The 18,347-nt window shown below is 39.7% G+C and overlaps 1 protein-coding gene across 13 annotated transcripts in view; it reads right to left on the bottom strand.

Annotated features, from left to right (window-relative positions):
* The window catches only part of ANKS1B (ankyrin repeat and sterile alpha motif domain containing 1B), a 1,079,287-nt gene that overhangs the window by 917,244 nt on the left and 143,696 nt on the right, over window positions 1–18,347 (bottom strand). For all 13 annotated transcript variants that reach the window (XM_060656669.3, XM_060656668.3, XM_060656666.3 and 10 more), the window contains exon 2: window positions 2,423–2,503. In XM_060656669.3, the coding sequence (XP_060512652.3) occupies window positions 2,423–2,503 (81 nt within the window). The remainder of the gene's footprint in view (window positions 1–2,422; window positions 2,504–18,347) is intronic.

Here is an 18,347-nt window from a genome sequence, read left to right on the forward strand (position 1 = left end):
ATGAACACACTAGTTGATGGGAGGCAGTCCAGAAATAGACAACAGAACAGAGGAAAGCAAGCAGGAGTTTAGGAAACTGATGTGCAGAGTCACAAAGAGAAGATAATGTACAGTATTGGCAAAGGCATGCACTTAGAACTAAAACACTTAAACTCAAGACACAGCCCCACCTTAATATCTAAATGACCACTATGTCATTTATCCAGAATGGTCTTGTTTCTCCATGAGGGGAGGGGGGTTGGGTTGAATAAATCATCTCTAATTACAAAAATCCATGGGTAATTTAAAGTCTGTAAATCTTACACTCTAGATGGAAATGTAAATTTCAGAATTTTAGCATCACAGTACATAACTGAGCCACAAATACCAAAGCAGTGTATCATAAAATGTAATCATTGAAAGGAACAATGACAAATATCCAGCCTATGTATTCAGTACACTGAATTCAGCACTAGATGGGTTAATTAAATGGGGAAAGGTCACATAACCAGCAGAGATGGGAAGATGGAATCAGAAATTTTCCTGCTTTTTTCCAATGCCTGTACAATGACACTGAGTAAAATCTTTCTAGAAAATGTTAAAAAGATGGGATCTTCATATAAAAGCAGAGATATATAATTCTCAGAGAATATCTGCAATCAAAGAGATCTTAAAAGATATCTAGTCAAATCACTCATCTCTTTATGGTCACAATCTTAATGATTGATATTCAACTCACTTAAATTATCTTTACTTTGTAAACTGCTAATAGAAACAAACAATTATGCAGTGGGCATAGGGAACCATATCTCAATGGTTATAAGTTAGAACTTCATAGGTCATCATGTATGAACAATAACATTTCCTAAACATGGAAAATCATGGAGGAATATGAATGCTAATCCATTTTGAAATATTATTTTGAGAAGTACTTATAATGACAAGCTATGATAGAACAAGAAAAGCAGTATAGCTCCAATGCTCAGGCCTAAGATCTTCTGTCCATTAGATTTGATAGTCTTTCCAGTTATTTTCCCAACTGGAATTTCCTCTGAATTAGGAATGACAATTAAGATGACCAAAGAAGCCATCAGCATTGTATTTCTTGGGCTGATTTCATTTGCTTTTATTCCTGATGACCCAGGTACAAAGAAGAAAAAATAGTAATTCCTTTAAAACATTCAAATGATAGCAATCTGAACACATGAATTCATCAGGACAACAATAAAGTTTGAAAAATATCCAGCAAATAAAAGGTGCTAAGTTACATGGTATAAGATGATTCAATATAGACTAGGGAGTGGATAAATAGAAATGTATTTTGGGAATTCTAATACTAAGAATCCAAGTGACAAAACATTATGATTATGTATATAATTACATATGCGTAGCTATAGATATATCTCGATATCTAAACAGAATAATAATGCTAGGTTTCTGCAATAAGTTTGAAGATAAAAATATCACAATGATAAATGGCAAAATGATAAGTTTCTTGTGTAAAAACTTTAAGTCCATAAAATGTGATCAAGTGTGACTTGATCCTGTGTCTCAATTCATAGAATAAAAGAAAGGTTAGGTGGGAAAGCAAAAGGTAACCAGCATTTTTAATTTTTTTTTTTGTATCTAGCATGTTTAAGGCAATATTATCACATCTAAAAAACTGAAGTGAAATGAAATGATCCATATCTGGGAAGACTAATTTGAGCCATTAGAGCAAAGGAAAGACAGATAAGAAAGACTGACATAAAAAGAACCCCTTTTGTTCTATGATGGGGGAAGACAGGACATCTGCATCATTCAAAGGACTCCTCACACTGTGACTCTGGCACAAAACCATAAGGTAAAGTAGGTCAAATACTAGAAATGAAGTGATGGTTATGGTTACACATTATTTCATTGTCCATATTGTAGGCTATCACATTACTGAAACATAATTCCACAGAAAGAAATTAAAAACCAGAAAGACTATCTTGAATAACAAAGAAAAAGCATTTTAAGTAAACGTGAAAGATTTTGAAGTGGTTCATATAAATGCCTGTGACTCATATTCATAGTAAGAATCTATCAAGATTTTACTCTTGGTGAATACTCCCCATGTTTGATAAAGACATCCAAAAAAGGTAGGGAGGCATTAATAACAGGTTTTATCCCATTCCTTCCCGTAAGTTATGCATAACTAACATGTCCTATCACTTCTTTCATTCTCTTCGTGTGGTAGTTGACTATTTTACGACAATTCTCTCAGTTTACACTCTGCACATAATCATCCACAGCAACATTCCTACCAAGTTCAACTTGTCAGTGTTGCCCCTGGTGCCTCTTCAAATTCACCTAAGTTCAAGGGACTCCTGGCAACATGAGACAGGTCTCATTAACATAATAAAGTTCATCACATGTAACTACATACACAAGGATTCTAGTCCAAATAAGGAGCACTTACTTATGTCCATTTAAGGCTGCATGGTGTAAAGCAGTGTAACCCGAACTGTCTGTGCAGTTTACATTGGGGCCTCGCCAGATGCTGCAAATAAAGCACAAGCGCAGAGTTAACAGTTAAGCAGAATCGTGCTTTGAAAAACAAAGAAGCCTGATAGTCCCACAGCCAGCAGCATGTTGCATATGAAAATTTTAGTCATGTAGAAAATGAATGCCATCTTTCGTGTATTCTCCTTGGAACAATAATTTATTTGATGTAGAGAAATTATTAGTGAATGTAGGCCTACTGCCATGTATTAAAATCTGAATACAAAAATTCCCTATTACTTTATTTCATTACTTAAATATTGGAAGCAATTAACACTCAGCCACTGTAGTTTATACCAAAGAATAAAGATTCATAACACCTGCCTCCTCCCTTTTAACACAATCCTTTTAAGATGGCAGAGATTTATATAAGTTAAAAGATATTTCTGCATTATGGAAAGAATATATAAACTCTTCTTGCTATTTAAACGCTACCAAGGAAATAAGTATTTCATACTTGAAAATATAGTTGAAGATTTGGACTGCTGTAAACCAGAAGATTCTAACAGTTCTAAAGTTATCATTTTACAAAACAACATATTTTAGAGATAATGTAACTACATAAAATAGCCCATTTTATCCTGACATTATTACTATAGAAACTATTTTTAGCTTTTGAAAACATAAGGAATTGAAAGCCACTTTTCCTAAAGTAGACCAAAAAATTACTTTATCTGGCATTCATGACAATATTAAAGCCCTCAAAACTAAGGTCTAGAGAGCCCCAGGGAAGGTGGCAGAAGAGGACCCTAATTCACCTCCTCCCACAGATATAACTAGATAACACTCACATCAGCACAAATAATGTAGAAAATGATCCAAAGACTGGCAGAACAAACCCCACACCTAAATATCAAGGAAAGGTCACATCGAATAGGGTAGGAAGGGCATACATACAGTAGGGAGCTAAACCCCTTGGGTCTGGTCACCAGAGGGAGGGAGCTGCAACACAGGCATGTAGAGAGGTGACAAAGAGACTATCACAGTGGAAAGCCTGGGAAAGACAAATCCCCACAGCATTTAGCTTTGAAAATCAGAGGAATTGAATTTCATGAGTTCCTGTAACAAGCAGGACTTAAAGCCTGGAGCTTAAAAATCAGTGGCTGGGCTCTGGGAGAGCAAGCACAAAGGGTGAAAGGAAAATGAGTCCCTGCCCTTAAAGAAACACACAACAAATAGTTCTCAAAGACACCACTTAGAAGCAGCAGTTTGAAAAACATCTGGGGTACACAGGAGGGAGAGTCAGTTATTAATTTCAGAGTTCCTGAGGGACTTCTCCAGGAACAAAAGAGCTGGCAGGTGCCATCCCCCCCCCCACTCCCCAGCATAATCACATAGCCTTGTGCAATGGCAGAAACGGCAGGGTGCATGCATTCACTACTTAGTGCTTACACTGCACCCTGCCCCCTTTTAAAGCCACACTTGCCTTAGGTGCTGCAGGTCCCCTCTCCCAGACCATTGCAAATCTTGCCAACACTGCCTCCCCCAACCTACTGTGGAGGACCCTGGCACCTTTTTCAAACTGCAACCCTCACCTGCACACACTGTGGAGTTCCCTTGCCAGCCTGAGTCTCTGCAGCAGCTACATGTCCCCTGTGGAGGAGGACAATTGCCACCTCATTATAAGTACACACCCTGCTCACTACTCTCAAGAGCAAGAGACTAGTTGACAATTCTAACACAAGGAAACAGACAAAAACAGGCAAAATGAGAAGACAGAGGATTATGTCCCAAATGAAACAAGAAGACAAAATCACAGCAAGAGACATAAGCAATAGAGGTATATGTAATATCCTGAAAGAAAATTTAAAGTAATGATCATAAAGATACTCACTGGACTTGAGAAAAGAGTGAAGGACATCATTGAGACCAGACTCTTAACACAGAGTTAAAAAACAACCAATCAGAGATGAAGAAAATAATAACTGAAGTGAAAAATATACTTGATGAGCACCTGAGTGGCTCAGACCATTAAGGGTCTGACTCTTAATTTAGGCTCAGATCATGATCCCAGGGTTGTGGGATCAATCCTCACATTGGGCTTCATGCTAATCATGGAGCCTTCTCAAGATTCTCTCTCTCTCTCTCTCTCTCTCTCTCTCTCTCTCTCTCTCTCCTTCTGGCCCTCTCCCTTGCTCACATGCTCTCACTTTCATGAAAATAAAAAAAAATTATTCAATTAGAATAAATAGGCTAGAAGAAGTTGAGGAATGAATTAGCAACCTGGAAGAAAAAATAATGGACAGTAATCAAGCTTAGCAGGTGAGAGAAAAAAGCTGCAAAATGAGAGTAGACGAGGAATTCAGACACTCCACAATCATAATAATATTCTCATTAGAGGGATACCAGAAGGAGAAGAGAAAAAAGGGGGGGGGGGGCGAAAATTTATTTAAAGAAATAATAGCTGAAAACTTCCCTAATATGGAAAAGGAGGCAGAGAGTTACCCAATAAAACGAACCCCAGGAGGTCTATACCAAGACACATAGTAATTAAAAGGGCAAAAGTTAGTGATATAAACAGAGAATTTTAAAAGCAGCAAGAGAAAAGAAGACAGTTACATACAAGGGAAACTCCATAAGGCTACCAACAGATTTTTCAGTAGAAACTTTGAAGACAAAAAGGGATTAATAAGATATATCAAAGTGCTAAAAGGGAAAAATCTGCAGCCAAGAACACTCTATCCAGGGAGACTATCATTCAGAATAGAAGGAGAGATACAGAGTTTCTCAGACAAAGACAAAAAGAAAAAAAAAGGAATTGATTACCACTAAATCAGCCCTACAATAAATATTAAAGGGGACTCTGAGTATAAATGAAAGACCATAAGTGAGAGTGTGAAAAGTAAAAAACACAAAAGCAGTATAAATAAGTATATTTGTAAAATTCAGCCAAAGGATTCACAAAATAAGTTGTTGTAAAATATAATACCATATATGTGAAATATGCTGGAGAGGGGAGTAAAGAATGGGTTCAAACTTAATCAGCCATCAACTTCATACAGACTACTATATACAGATGTTATATACAAAACTAACAGTAACCAAAAATCAAAAGCCAGTAATACATATGTAAAGAATAAATTAGAGAAAGGAGTATCACTAAAGAAAGCCAGTCCATCAAAGAGAGCAAGAAAGGCTCAGAGAAAACTACCAAAACAACTATAAAACAAGTAACAGAATGGCAACAAACACCTATTGATAATTACTTTGAATGTAAATGGACTACATGCTGCAAAGACATATGGTGACAGAGTAGATTAAAAAAAAAAGATGAATCTACATAGTGCCCTACAAGAGCCTCACTTCAAGCCTAAAGACACCTGCATATTGAAAGTGAGGGGATGGAGAAATATTTATCATGCAAAACAATGCTGGGGTAGCAATACTTCTATCAGACAAAACAGAATTTAAAATAAAAACTGTAAAAATAAACAAAGAAGGGTTCTATATAATCTTAAAGGGAACAATTCAACAAAAAGATATAAAAATCATTTAAGTATTTTTGCACCCAACATGGGAGAAACCAAATACATAATACGGTTAATACCAAATATGAAGGGTTCACCTGGGTGGCTCAGTGGGTAAGCATCTGACCTCAGCTCAGGTCATAATCTCAAAGTTCGTGAGTTTGAGGCCCACGTTGGGCTCTGTGCTGATAGAGTATGGAGCCTCCTTCAGCTTCTGTGTCTCCCTTTCTCTCTGCCCCACTCCCCACCCCCCGCTCATGCTCTGTCTCTTTCTCTCTCTCTCTCTCAAAAATAAATAAATATTTATAAAAAAGGAAAGGATAAAAAACCATATGATCATTTCAAAAGGATCAGAAAAAGCATCGGACAAAGTACAGAATACTTGTGATAAAAACCCTCAACAAAGTAGGTTTAGAGGAAAAATACCTCAACGTATGCAAAACCCACAATGAACATCATACTCAATGGTGAAAAACTGAGAACTTTTCCCCTACAGTCAGGAAGAAGACAAGGATATCCACTCTCACTTTTATTCAACATACTATTGGAAGTCTTACCCACAGCAATCAGACAACACAAAGAAGTAAAAGGCATCTGAGTTAATAAAGAAGAAGTAAAACTTTCACTATTTGCAGATGACATGATACTATATATACAAGACCTGAAATACTCCACCAAAACCTAGAATTGAAATGAATTCCATGAAGTCAAAGGATACAAAATAATATACAGAAAGCTGCTTCAATTCTATACACTAAATATGAAGCAGCAGAAAGACCTATTTACAATAGCTATTAATGACTGCACCAAAAATAATACAATGCCTAAAAATAAAATTAACCAAAGAGGTGAATGACCTCTACTCTGAAAACAATACAACACTGATTAAAGAAGGATCAGAGGGAAGATGGCAGCATAGGAGGACGCTGGGCTCACCGCGTCCTGCTGGTCACTTAGATTCCACCTACACCTGCCTAAATAATCCAGAAAACCGCCAGAAGACTAGCAGAACGGAGTCTCCGGAGCCAAGCGCAGACGAGAGGCCCACGGAAGAGGGTAGGAAGGGCGGCGAGGCGGTGCGCGCTCCACGGACTGGCGGGAGGGAGCCGGGGCGGAGGGGTGGCTCGCCGGCCAAGCAGAGCCCCCGAGTCTGGCTGGCAAAAGCGGAGGGGCCGGACAGAGTGTGTTCCGACAGCAAGCGGGTCTTGACATCTGGAAGGTTATATGTTAACAGCTCTGCTCGGAGAGCGGGAAGGCTGGAGGACAACGGGAGGGAGAGTTGCTGAGCCCGGGACGACTGAGCGCAGTTTGGCGGAGAACAAAGGCGCTCGCCAGCGCCATCTCCCTCGCCCATCCCCCAGCCAAAATCCTAAAAGGAACCAGTTCCTGCCAGGGAACTTGCTGGCACCGCGCAAACACCCAACGCTGTGCTTCTGCGGATCCGCACCTCCGGCAGCAGGTCTGACTCCCTCCCGCTGCCACCGGGCCCCTCCTGAAGCGGATCTCCAAAGGAGAAGCGAGCTCAGCCTGCCCCTGCCACCCCCATGCACCTTTCCTATCCACCCCAGCTAATATGCCAGATCCCCGGCACCACAAGTCTGGCAGTGTGCAAGTAGCCCAGACAGGCCACGCTACCCCACAGTGAATCCCGCCCCTAGGAGAGGGGAAGAGAAGACACACACCAGTCTGACTATGGCCCCAGTGGTGGGCTGGGGGCAGACATCAGGGCTGAATGCGGCCCGCCCACCAACTCCAGTTACACACCACAGCACAGGGGAAGTGCCCTGCAGGTCCCCACCACTCCAGGGACTATCCAAAATGACCAAATGGAAGAATTCCCCTCAGAAGAATCTCCAGGAAATAACAACAGCTAATGAACTGATCAAAAAGGATTTAAATAATATACCAGAAAGTGAATTTAGAATAATGGTCATAAAATTAATCGCTGGGCTTGAAAACAGTATAGAGGACAGAAGAGAATCTCTTGCTACAGAGATCAAGGGACTAAGGAACAGTCACGAGGAGCTAAAAAATTCTATAAACGAGCTGCAAAATAAAATGGAAATGACCACGGCTCGAATTGAAGAGGCAGAGGAGAGAATAGGCGAACTAGAAGATAAAATTATGGAAAAAGAGGAAGCTGAGAAAAAGAGAGATAAAAAAATCCAGGAGTATAAGGGGAAAATTAGAGAACTAAGTGATGCACTAAAGAGAAACAATCTACACATAATAGGTATCCCAGAGGAGGAAGAGAGAGGGAAAGGTGCCAAAGGTGTACTTGAAGAAATAATAGCTGAGAACTTCCCTGAACTGGGGAAGGAAAAAGGCATTGAAATCCAAGAGGCACAGAGAACTCCCTTCAGACATAACTTGAATCGATCTTCTGCATGACATATCACAGTGAAACTTGCAAAATACAAGGATAAAGAGAAAATTCTGAAAGCAGCTAGAGATAAACGTGCCCTAACATATTCAGGGAAACCTATAAGACTTGTGACTGATCTCTCTTCTGAAACTTGGCAGGCTAGAAAGGAATGGCAGGATATCTTCAATGTGATGAACAGAAAAAATATGCAGCCGAGAATCCTTTATCCAGCAAGTCTGTCATTTAGAATAGAAGGAGAGATAAAGGTCTTCCCAAACAAACAACAACTGAAGGAACTCGTCACCACTAAACCAGGCCTACAAGAGATCCTAAGGGGAATCCTGTGAGACAAAGTACCAGAGACATCGCTACAAGCATGAAACCTATGGATATCACAATGACTCTAAACCCGTATCTTTCTATAATAACACTGAATGTAAATGGACTAATGCGCCAACCAAAAGACATAGGGTATCAGAATGAATACAAAAACAAGACCCATCTATTTGCTGTCTACAAGAGACTCATTGTAGACCTGAGGACACCTTCATATTGAGAGCGAGGGGATGGAGAACTATTTATCATGCCACTGGATGTCAAAAGAAAGCTGGAGTAGCCATACTTATATCAGACAAACTAGACTTTAAATTAAAGGCTGTAACAAGAGATGAAGAAGGGCATTATATAATAGTTACAGGGTCTATCCATCAGGAAGAGCTAACAATTATAAATGTCTATGCGCCGAATACGGGAGCCCCCATATATATAAAACGATTACTCATAAACATAAGCAACCTTATTGATAAGAATGTGGTAATTGCAGGGGACTTTAACACTCCACTTACAGAAATGGATAGATCATCTAGACACACGGTCAATTAAGAAACAAGGGCCCTGAATGATACATTGGATCAGATGGACTTGACAGATATATTTAGAACTCTGCATCCCAAAGCAACAGCATATACTTTCTTCTCGAGTGCACATGGAACATTCTCCAAGATAGATCACATACTGGGTCACAAAACAGCCCTTCATAAGTTTACAAGAATTGAAATCATACCATGCATACTTTCAGACCACAATGCTATGAAGCTTGAAATCAACCACAGGAAAAAGTCTGGAAAACCTCCAAAAGCATGGAGGTTAAGGGACACCCTACTAAAGAATGAATGGATCAACCAGGCAATTAGAGAAGACATTAAAAAATATATGGAAACAAACGAAAATGAAAATACAACAATCCAAACGCTTTGGGATGCAGCGAAGGCAGTCCTGAGAGGAAAATACATTGCAATCCAGGCCTATCTCAAAAAACAAGGGAAATCCCAAACACAAAATCTAACAGCACACCTAAAGGAAATAGAAGCAGAACAGCAAAGACAGCCAAAACCCAGCAGAAGAGAAATAATAAAGATCAGAGCAGAAATAAACAATATAGAATCTAAAAAAACTGTAGAGCAGATCAACGAAACCAAGAGTTGGTTTTTTGAAAAAATAAACAAAATTGACAAACCTCTAGCCAGGCTTCTCAAAAAGAAAAGGGAGATGACCCAAATAGATAAAATCATGAATGAAAGTGGAATTATTACAACCAATCCCTCAGAGATACAACCAATTATCAGGGAATACTATGAAAAATTATATGCCAACAAACTGGACAACCTGGAAGAAATGGACAAATTCCTAAACACCCACACACTTCCAAAATTCAATCAGGAGGAAATAGAAAGCTTGAATAGACCCATAACCAGCAAAGAAATTGAATCAGTTATCAAAAATCTCCCAGTAAGAGTCCAGGACCAGATGGCTTCCCAGGGGAGTTTTACCAGATGTTTAAAGCAGAGATAATACCTGTCCTTCTCAAGCTATTCCAAGAAATAGAAAGGGAAGGAAAACTTCCAGACTCATTCTATGAAGCCAGTATTACTTTGATTCCTAAACCAGACAGAAACCCAGTAAAAAAAAGAGAACTACAGGCCAATATCCCTGATGAATATGGATGCAGAAATTCTCAATAAGACACTAGCAAATCGAATTCAACAGCATGTAAAAAGAATTATTCACCATGATCAAGTGGGATTCATTCCTGGGATGCAGGGCTGGTTCAACATTTGCAAATCAATCAACGTGATACATCACATTAATAAAAGAAAAGATAAGAACCATATGATCCTGTCAATCGATGCAGAAAAGGCCTTTGACAAAATCCAGCACCCTTTCTTAATAAAAACCCTTGAGAAAGTCGGGATAGAAGGAACATACTTAAAGATCACAAAGGCCATTTATGAAAAGCCCACAGCTAACATCATCCTCAATGGGGAAAAACTGAGAGCTTTTTCCCTGAGATCAGGAACACGACAGGGATGTACACTCTCACCGCTGTTGTTTAACATAGTGTTGGAAGTTCTAGCATCAGCAATCAGACAACAAAAGGAAATCAAAGGCATCAAAATTGGCAAAGATGAAGTCAAGCTTTCACTTTTTGCAGATAACATGATATTATACATGGAAAATCCGATAGACTCCACCAAAAGTCTGCTAGAACTGATACATGAATTCAGCAAAGTCGCAGGATACAAAATCAATGTATAGAAATCAGTTGCATTCTTACACACTAATAATGAAGCAACAGAAAGACAAATAAAGAAACTGATCCCATTCACAATTGCACCAAGAAGCATAAAATACCTAGGGATAAATCTAACCAAAGATGTACAAGATCTGTATGCTGAAAACTATAGAAAGCTTATGAAGGAAATTGATGAAGATATAAAGAAATGGAAAAACATTCCGTGCTCATGGATTGGAAGAATAAATATTGTCAAAATGTCAATACTACCCAAAGCTATCTACACATTCAATGCAATCCCAATCAAAATTGCACCAGCATTCTTCTCGAAGCTAGAACAAGCAATCCTAAAATTCATATGGAACCACAAAAGGCCCCGAATAGCCAAAGTAATTTTGAAGAAGACCAAAGCAGGAGGCATCACAATCCTAGACTTTAGCCTCTACTACAAAGCTGTAATCATCAAGACAGCATGGTATTGGCACAAAAACAGACACATAGACCAATGGAATAGAATAGAAACCCCAGAACTAGACCCACAAACATATGGCCAACTCATCTTTGACAAAGCAGGAAAGAACATCCAATGGAAAAAAGACAGTCCCTTTAACAAATGGTGCTGGGAGAACTGGACAGCAACATGCAGAAGATTGAAACTAGACCACTTTCTCACACCATTCACAAAAATAAACTCAAAATGGATAAAGGACCTGAATGTGAGACAGGAAACCATCAAAACCCTAGAGGAGAAAGCAGGAAAAGACCTCTCTGACCTCAGCCGTAGCAATCTCTTACTTGACACATCCCCAAAGCAAGGGAACTAAAAGCAAAAATGAACTACTGGGACCTTATGAAGATAAAAAGTTTCTGCACAGCAAAGGAAACAACCAACAGAACTAAAAGGCAACCAACGGAATGGGAAAAGATATTTGCAAACGACATATCAGACAAAGGGCTAGTATCCAGAATCTGTAAAGAGCTTACCAAACTCCACACCCGAAAAACAAATAACCCAGTGAAGAAATGGGCAGAAAACATGAATAGACACTTCTCTAAAGAAGACATCCGGATGGCCAACAGGCACATGAAAAGATGCTCAACGTCGCTTCTCACCAGGGAAATACAAATCAAAACCACACTCAGATATCACCTCACGTCAGTCAGAGTGGCCAAAATGAACAAATCAGGAGACTATAGATGCTGGAGAGGATGTGGAGAAACAGGAACCCTCTTGCACTGTTGGTGGGAATGCAAACTGGTGCAGCCACTCTGGAAAACAGTCTGGAGGTTCCTCAAAAAATTAAAAATAGACCTACCCTATGACCCAGCAATAGCACTGCTAGGAATTTACCCAAGGGATACAGGAGTACTGATGCATAGGGGTACTTGTACCCCAATGTTTATAGCAGCACTCTCAACAATAGCCAAATTGTGGAAAGAGCCTAAATGGCCATCAACTGATGAATGGATAAAGAAATTGTGGTTTATATACACAATGGAGTACTACGTGGCAATGAGAAAGAATGAAATATGGCTCTTCATAGCAATGTGGATGGAACTGGAGAGTGTGATGCTAAGTGAAATAAGCCATACAGAGAAAGACAGATACCATATGGTTTCATTCTTATGTGGATTCTGAGAAACTTAACAGAAACCCATTGGGGAGGGGAAGGAAAAAAAAAAAGAGGTTAGAGTGGGAGAGAGCCAAAGCATAAGAGACTCTTAAAAACTGAGAACAAACTGAGGGTTGATGGGGGGTGGGAGGGAGAGGAGGGTGGGTGATGGGTATTGAGGAGGGCACCTTTTGGGATGAGCACTGGGTATTGTATGGAAACCAATCTGACAATAAATTTCATATATTGAAAAAAATAAAAAAATAAACAAAAAAAAACACTGATTAAAGAAACTGAAGATAACAGAAAGAGATGGAAAGATATTCCATGTTCATGGATTGGAAGAACAAATATTGTTAACATTGTCTATACTACTGAAAGCAATCTACACATTTAATGCAATCCCTATCAAAATCCCAACAGCATTTTTCACAGAACTAAAACAAATAATACTAAAATTTGTATGGAACCACAAAAGACCCTGAGTAGCCAAAGCAATCTTGAAAAAGAAGAAGAAAATTGGAGGAAGCACAATTCCAGACTTAAACTTTTATTACAAAACTATAGCAATTAAAACAGTATGGTACTGGCACAAAACCACATATAGATCAATGGAACAGAATACAAAACCCAGAAATAAACACACAATAACATGGCTGATTAAAGTTCTATAAAGAAGGCAGAAATATGCAATGGGAAAAAGTCTCTTCAACACATGTTGCTGGGAAAACTAGACACCTATATGCAAAAGAATAAAGCTGGACCACTTTCTTACACTGCAAAAATAAGCTAAAAATAGATTAAGGACCTAAATGTGAAACCTGCAACCATAAAAATCCTAGAAGAGAGGGCAGCAAGTAATTTCTCTGACATTGGCCATAGCAATATTTTTCTAAATAGGTCTCCTGAAGCAAGGGAAACAAAAGCAAAATAAACTATTGGGACTACATCAAAATAAAATGCTTCTGCACAGAAAACAATCAACAAAACTAAAAGACAATATACTGAGTGGGAGAAGATATTTGCAAATGATATAGACTTACTAGCTGAAATATTTAAAGAACTGATACAAGTCAACACCAAGAAAACACAAATAATGCAATTAAAAATAATCCAATTAAAATGAGCTCATGAGTGGCTCAGTCAATTGAGCATCCACTCATTTTCAGCTCAGGTCGTGATCCAAGGGTAGTAAGATCAAGCCCCATTTCAGGTTCCATCCTGAGTGTAGGGCCTGCTTGGGATTCTCTTCCTTTCTCTGCCCTTCTCCACTGCTCATGCTGTCTCTCTAAAGAAAAACCAAAAAAAGGAAAAAGGACATGAACAGACATATCTCCAATGAAGGCATACAGATAGCCAAAAGAGACATGAAAAGATACTCAACATCACTCGTCATCCGGGAAATACAATTAAAAATCACAATGGGGCGGGGGTGTGGGGGCCTGGGTGGCTCAGGTGGTTAAGCGGGTAACTCTTGATTTCAGCTCAGGTCATGATCTCACAGTTCGTGAGTTCAAGCCCTGCATAGGGCTCTGCATTCACTGCACAGAGGCTGCTTTGAATCCTCTGTCTACCTCTTTCTACCCCTCCCCAACTCACTCACTCTCTCTCTCTCTCTCTCTCTCTCTCTCTTAAAAAATAAATAAAGGTGGGAGACCTGGGAAAATGGAGGCGTAGGAGGACGCTGGGCTCACCTTGTCCTGCCGATCAGTTAGATTCCACCCACATAGGCCTAAATAACCCAGAAAACTGCCAGAAGACTAGCAGAACAGACTCTCCAGAGCCAAGAGTAGACAAGAGGCCCACGGAAGAGGGTAGGAAGGGCAGAGAGGCGGTGTGTGCTACACGGACTGGTGGGAGGGAGCCAGGGTGGTGGAGGGGCAGCCCACAGGCAAGGCAGAGCCCCTGAAGTCTGGCTTGCCAAAGTGGAGGGGCGGGACTATGTGAGTTCTGACAGCCAGTGGGACTTAACATCTGGAAGTTTAAAAGTCAACAGCTCTGCTCTCAGAGAGCAGGGAGGGCGAGAGGATGCCAGGAGGGAGAGTTGTTGAGCCACAGAAGGACAGGAGTTGGTGGGGGAACAAAGGCGCTGGCAAGCGCCATTTCTCTCTCCCATCCCCAGCCGAATTCCAAAGGGAACCAGTTCCTGTCACCCAATTTGCTTGCACATCGCAAATACCCAACGCTGTGCTCCTGTGGATCCATCCCTCTGAGGGGCCTGCCTCCCTCCTGGTGCTGCAGGGCCCCTTCTGCAGGGGACCACTGATGGCAAAGTGAGCTAAGCCTGACCCTCCCGCCCCTGTGCACCTTGCGGATCCACCCCAGTTAATACACCCTTAGCCAGATCCCATCGAAGCAGCACCACAAGCCTGGCAGTGTACAAGCAGCCCAGACACAGGCCACACCACTGGATAGTGAGTCCTGCCCCTGGGAGAGGGGAAGATAAGGTACACACCAGTCTGACTCTGGCCCCAGCACTGGACTGGGGGCCGACATCGGGTCTGACTGCGGCCCCGCCCACCAACACAAGTTACTCCAGACAGCTACAGGGGAAGTGCCCTCCAGTTTGGAGCTACTGCAGGGACTAATCAAAATGACGAAACGGAAGAATTTTCCTCAAAAGAAACTCCAGGAAGTGGCGACAGCTAACGAATTGATCAAAAATGATTTAAGCAATATAACGGAACAAGAATTTAGAATAATAGTCATAAAATTAATCACTGGGATTGAAAAAAGAATAGAGGACAGCAGAGAATCTACAGCTACAGAGATCAAGGGACTAAAAAATAGTCATGAGGAATTAAAAGATGCTACAAATGAGGTGCAAAATAAAATGGAGGCAGCCATAGCACAGATTGAAGAGGCAGAGAAGAGAATATGTGAATTAGAAGATAAAATTATGGAAAAAGAGGAAGCTGAGAAAAAGAGAGATAAAAATATCCAGGAGTATGAGGGGAGAATTAAAGAACTAAATGATGCAATCAAACAGAACAATATCCGTATCATAGGAATTCCAGAAGAAGAAGAGAGAAAGGGGCTGAAGGTGTACTTGAACAAATCATAGCTGAGAACTTCCCTGGTCTGGGAAAGGAAACAGGCAATGAAGTCCAAGAGGTACAGAGAACTCCCTTCAGACATAATTTGAATCGATCTTCTGCATGACATATCATAATGAAAATAGCAAAATACAAGGATAAAGAAAGAATTCTGAAAGCAGCTAGGGATAAACAGGCCCTAACATACAAAGGTAGACACATCGGGTAGTAGCAGACCTGTCTACTGAAACTTGGCAGGCCAGAAAGGAATGGCAGGAAATCTTCAATATGATGAACAAAAAAAAATATGCAGCCGAGAATCCTTTATCCAGCAAGTCTGTCATTCAGAATAGAAAAAGAGATAAAGGTTTTCCCAAACAAACAAAAACTGAAGGAATTCATCACCACTAAACCAGCCCTACAAGAGATCCTAAGGGGGACTCTGTGAGTGAAATGTTGCAAGGACCACAAAGTACCAGAGACACCACTACAAGCATGAAAGCTACAGATATCACAATGACTCTAATCCCATATCTTTCGAAGATAAAAAGCTTCTGCACTGCAAAGGAAACAACCAACAAAACTAAAAGGCAACCAACGGAATGGGAAAAGATATTTGCAAATGACATATCGGACAAAGGGCTAGTATCCAAAATCTATAAAGAACTCACCAAACTCCACACCTGAAAAACAAATAACCCAGTGAAGAAATGGGCAGAAAACATGAATAGACACTTCTCTAAAGAAGACATCCGGATGGCCAACAGGCACATGAAAAGATGCTCAACGTCGTTCCTCATCAGGGAAATACAAATCAAAACCACACTCAGATATCACCTCACACCAGTCAGAGTGGCTAAAATGAACAAATCAAGAGACTATAAATGCTGGAGAGAATGTGGAGAAATGGCAACCCTCTTGCACTGTTGGTAGGAATGAAAACTCGTACAGCAGTTCTGGAAAACAGTGTGGAGATTCCTCAAAAAATTAAAAATAGACCTACCCTATGACCCAGCAATAGCACTGCTAGGAATTTACCCAAGGGATACAAGAGTGCTGATGCATAGGGGTACTTGTACCCCAATGTTTATAGCAGCACTTTCAACAATAGCCAAATTATGGAAAGCGCCTAAATGTCCATCAACTGATGAATGGATAAAGAAGTTGTGGTTTATATATACAATGGAATACTACTTGGCAATGAGAAAGAATTAAATATGGCTTTTTACAGCAACATGGATGGAACTGGAGAGTGTTATACTAAGTGAAATAAGTCATACAGAGAAAGACAGATAACATATGTTTTCACTCTTATGTGGATCCTGAGAAACTTAACAGAAGACCATGGGGGAGGGGAAAGGGGGAAAAAAAGTTACAGAGAGGGACGGAGGTAAACCATAAGAGACTCTTAAAAACTGAGAATAAACTGAAGGTTGATGGGGGGGTGGGAGGGAGGGGAAAGTGGATGATGGGCATTGAGGAGGGCACCTATTGGGATGAGCACTGGGTGTTGTATGGAAACCAATTTGACAATAAATTTCATCTTAAAAAAAAATCCAGCAAGCTTGTTTTATAGGAATTGACTAGTTGATTTTAAAATTCATGTGGAAAGACAAAGGACCTCAACTAGCCAAAGCAATTTTGAAAAAGAAAAAAGTTGGAGACTTATACTACCTGATTACAAGCTATGATGAAATTATATAGTAAATGAGAGACAGTATGATATTAAAGTAAAGATAAATCAATGGAACAGAATGGAGAGACACATAGTACATTTTCACCTGTACATATATGCAACTGACTTTTGACAAAAGCACTATGGCAATTGATTAAAGAAGGGGTAGTCCGATCAAAAAACTGGGCTGAAACAAATGGATATCCTTAGGCCAAAATAAATAGTTTGACCATACCTCACCACACCATATACAAAAATTAACTTAAAAATGAATCCTAGATCTAAAAGCAGAACCTAAAACTATAGAACTTCTATAAGAAAATATATTAGAAAATTTTTGTCACCTTAGGTGAAGCAAAGATTTCTTGATATGACACCAAAATGACCCACACAAGAAAATTTGACAAATTAAATTTCAACAGTTAAGAATTTCTGCTCTTCAAAGACAATGTTAAAGAGAATAAAAAGGAAATGAACTGAGAGAAAACATTTGCAAATCACATTTTCTGATATAGCCTTTGATCCAGATAAGAAACCCTAAAATATACGAACAAGAAAATCAACAACTTAAAAAAAATCAAAAGATTTGAAGCAGATACTACAACAAAGATATACAGATGGCAAGTATGAACATGAAAAGGTGCTCAACATCATTTGTCTTTAGAGAAATGCAAATTAAAGTCATGAGATACTAGTTATATCTATTAGAATGGCCATGATTAAAAAGACTTCGCAAACCAATGTTGACGGATATAAATCAACTACAACTCTCACATACTGCAGGTAGCCACATAAAATAGTACAACTTTAGGAAACAATTTGGTAGTTTCTTAAAAAGTTAATTATTTAACTACAATACAATCAGTCACTCCACTCTAGTTATTTAGTCAAGAGAAATGACAGCATATGCTCACACCAAAATTTATATATAAATATTCCTAAAGTTTTATTTATAATATAGTCCAAAACTGAAACAATTCAAAGGTTCATTAACAGGTGAATGGATAGAGGTGCCTGGGTGGCTCAGTGGGTTAAGCGGTAGAATTCAGTTCAGGTCATGATCTTGCAGATTATGAGTTCCAGCCTGCGTCGGGCTCTGCACTGACAGCTCGGAG

The sequence above is a fragment of the Panthera onca genome, chromosome B4 (genome assembly GCF_046562875.1).
Source record: "Panthera onca isolate mPanOnc1 chromosome B4, mPanOnc1 haplotype 2, whole genome shotgun sequence".
NCBI classification, from domain to species: domain Eukaryota; kingdom Metazoa; phylum Chordata; class Mammalia; order Carnivora; family Felidae; genus Panthera; species Panthera onca.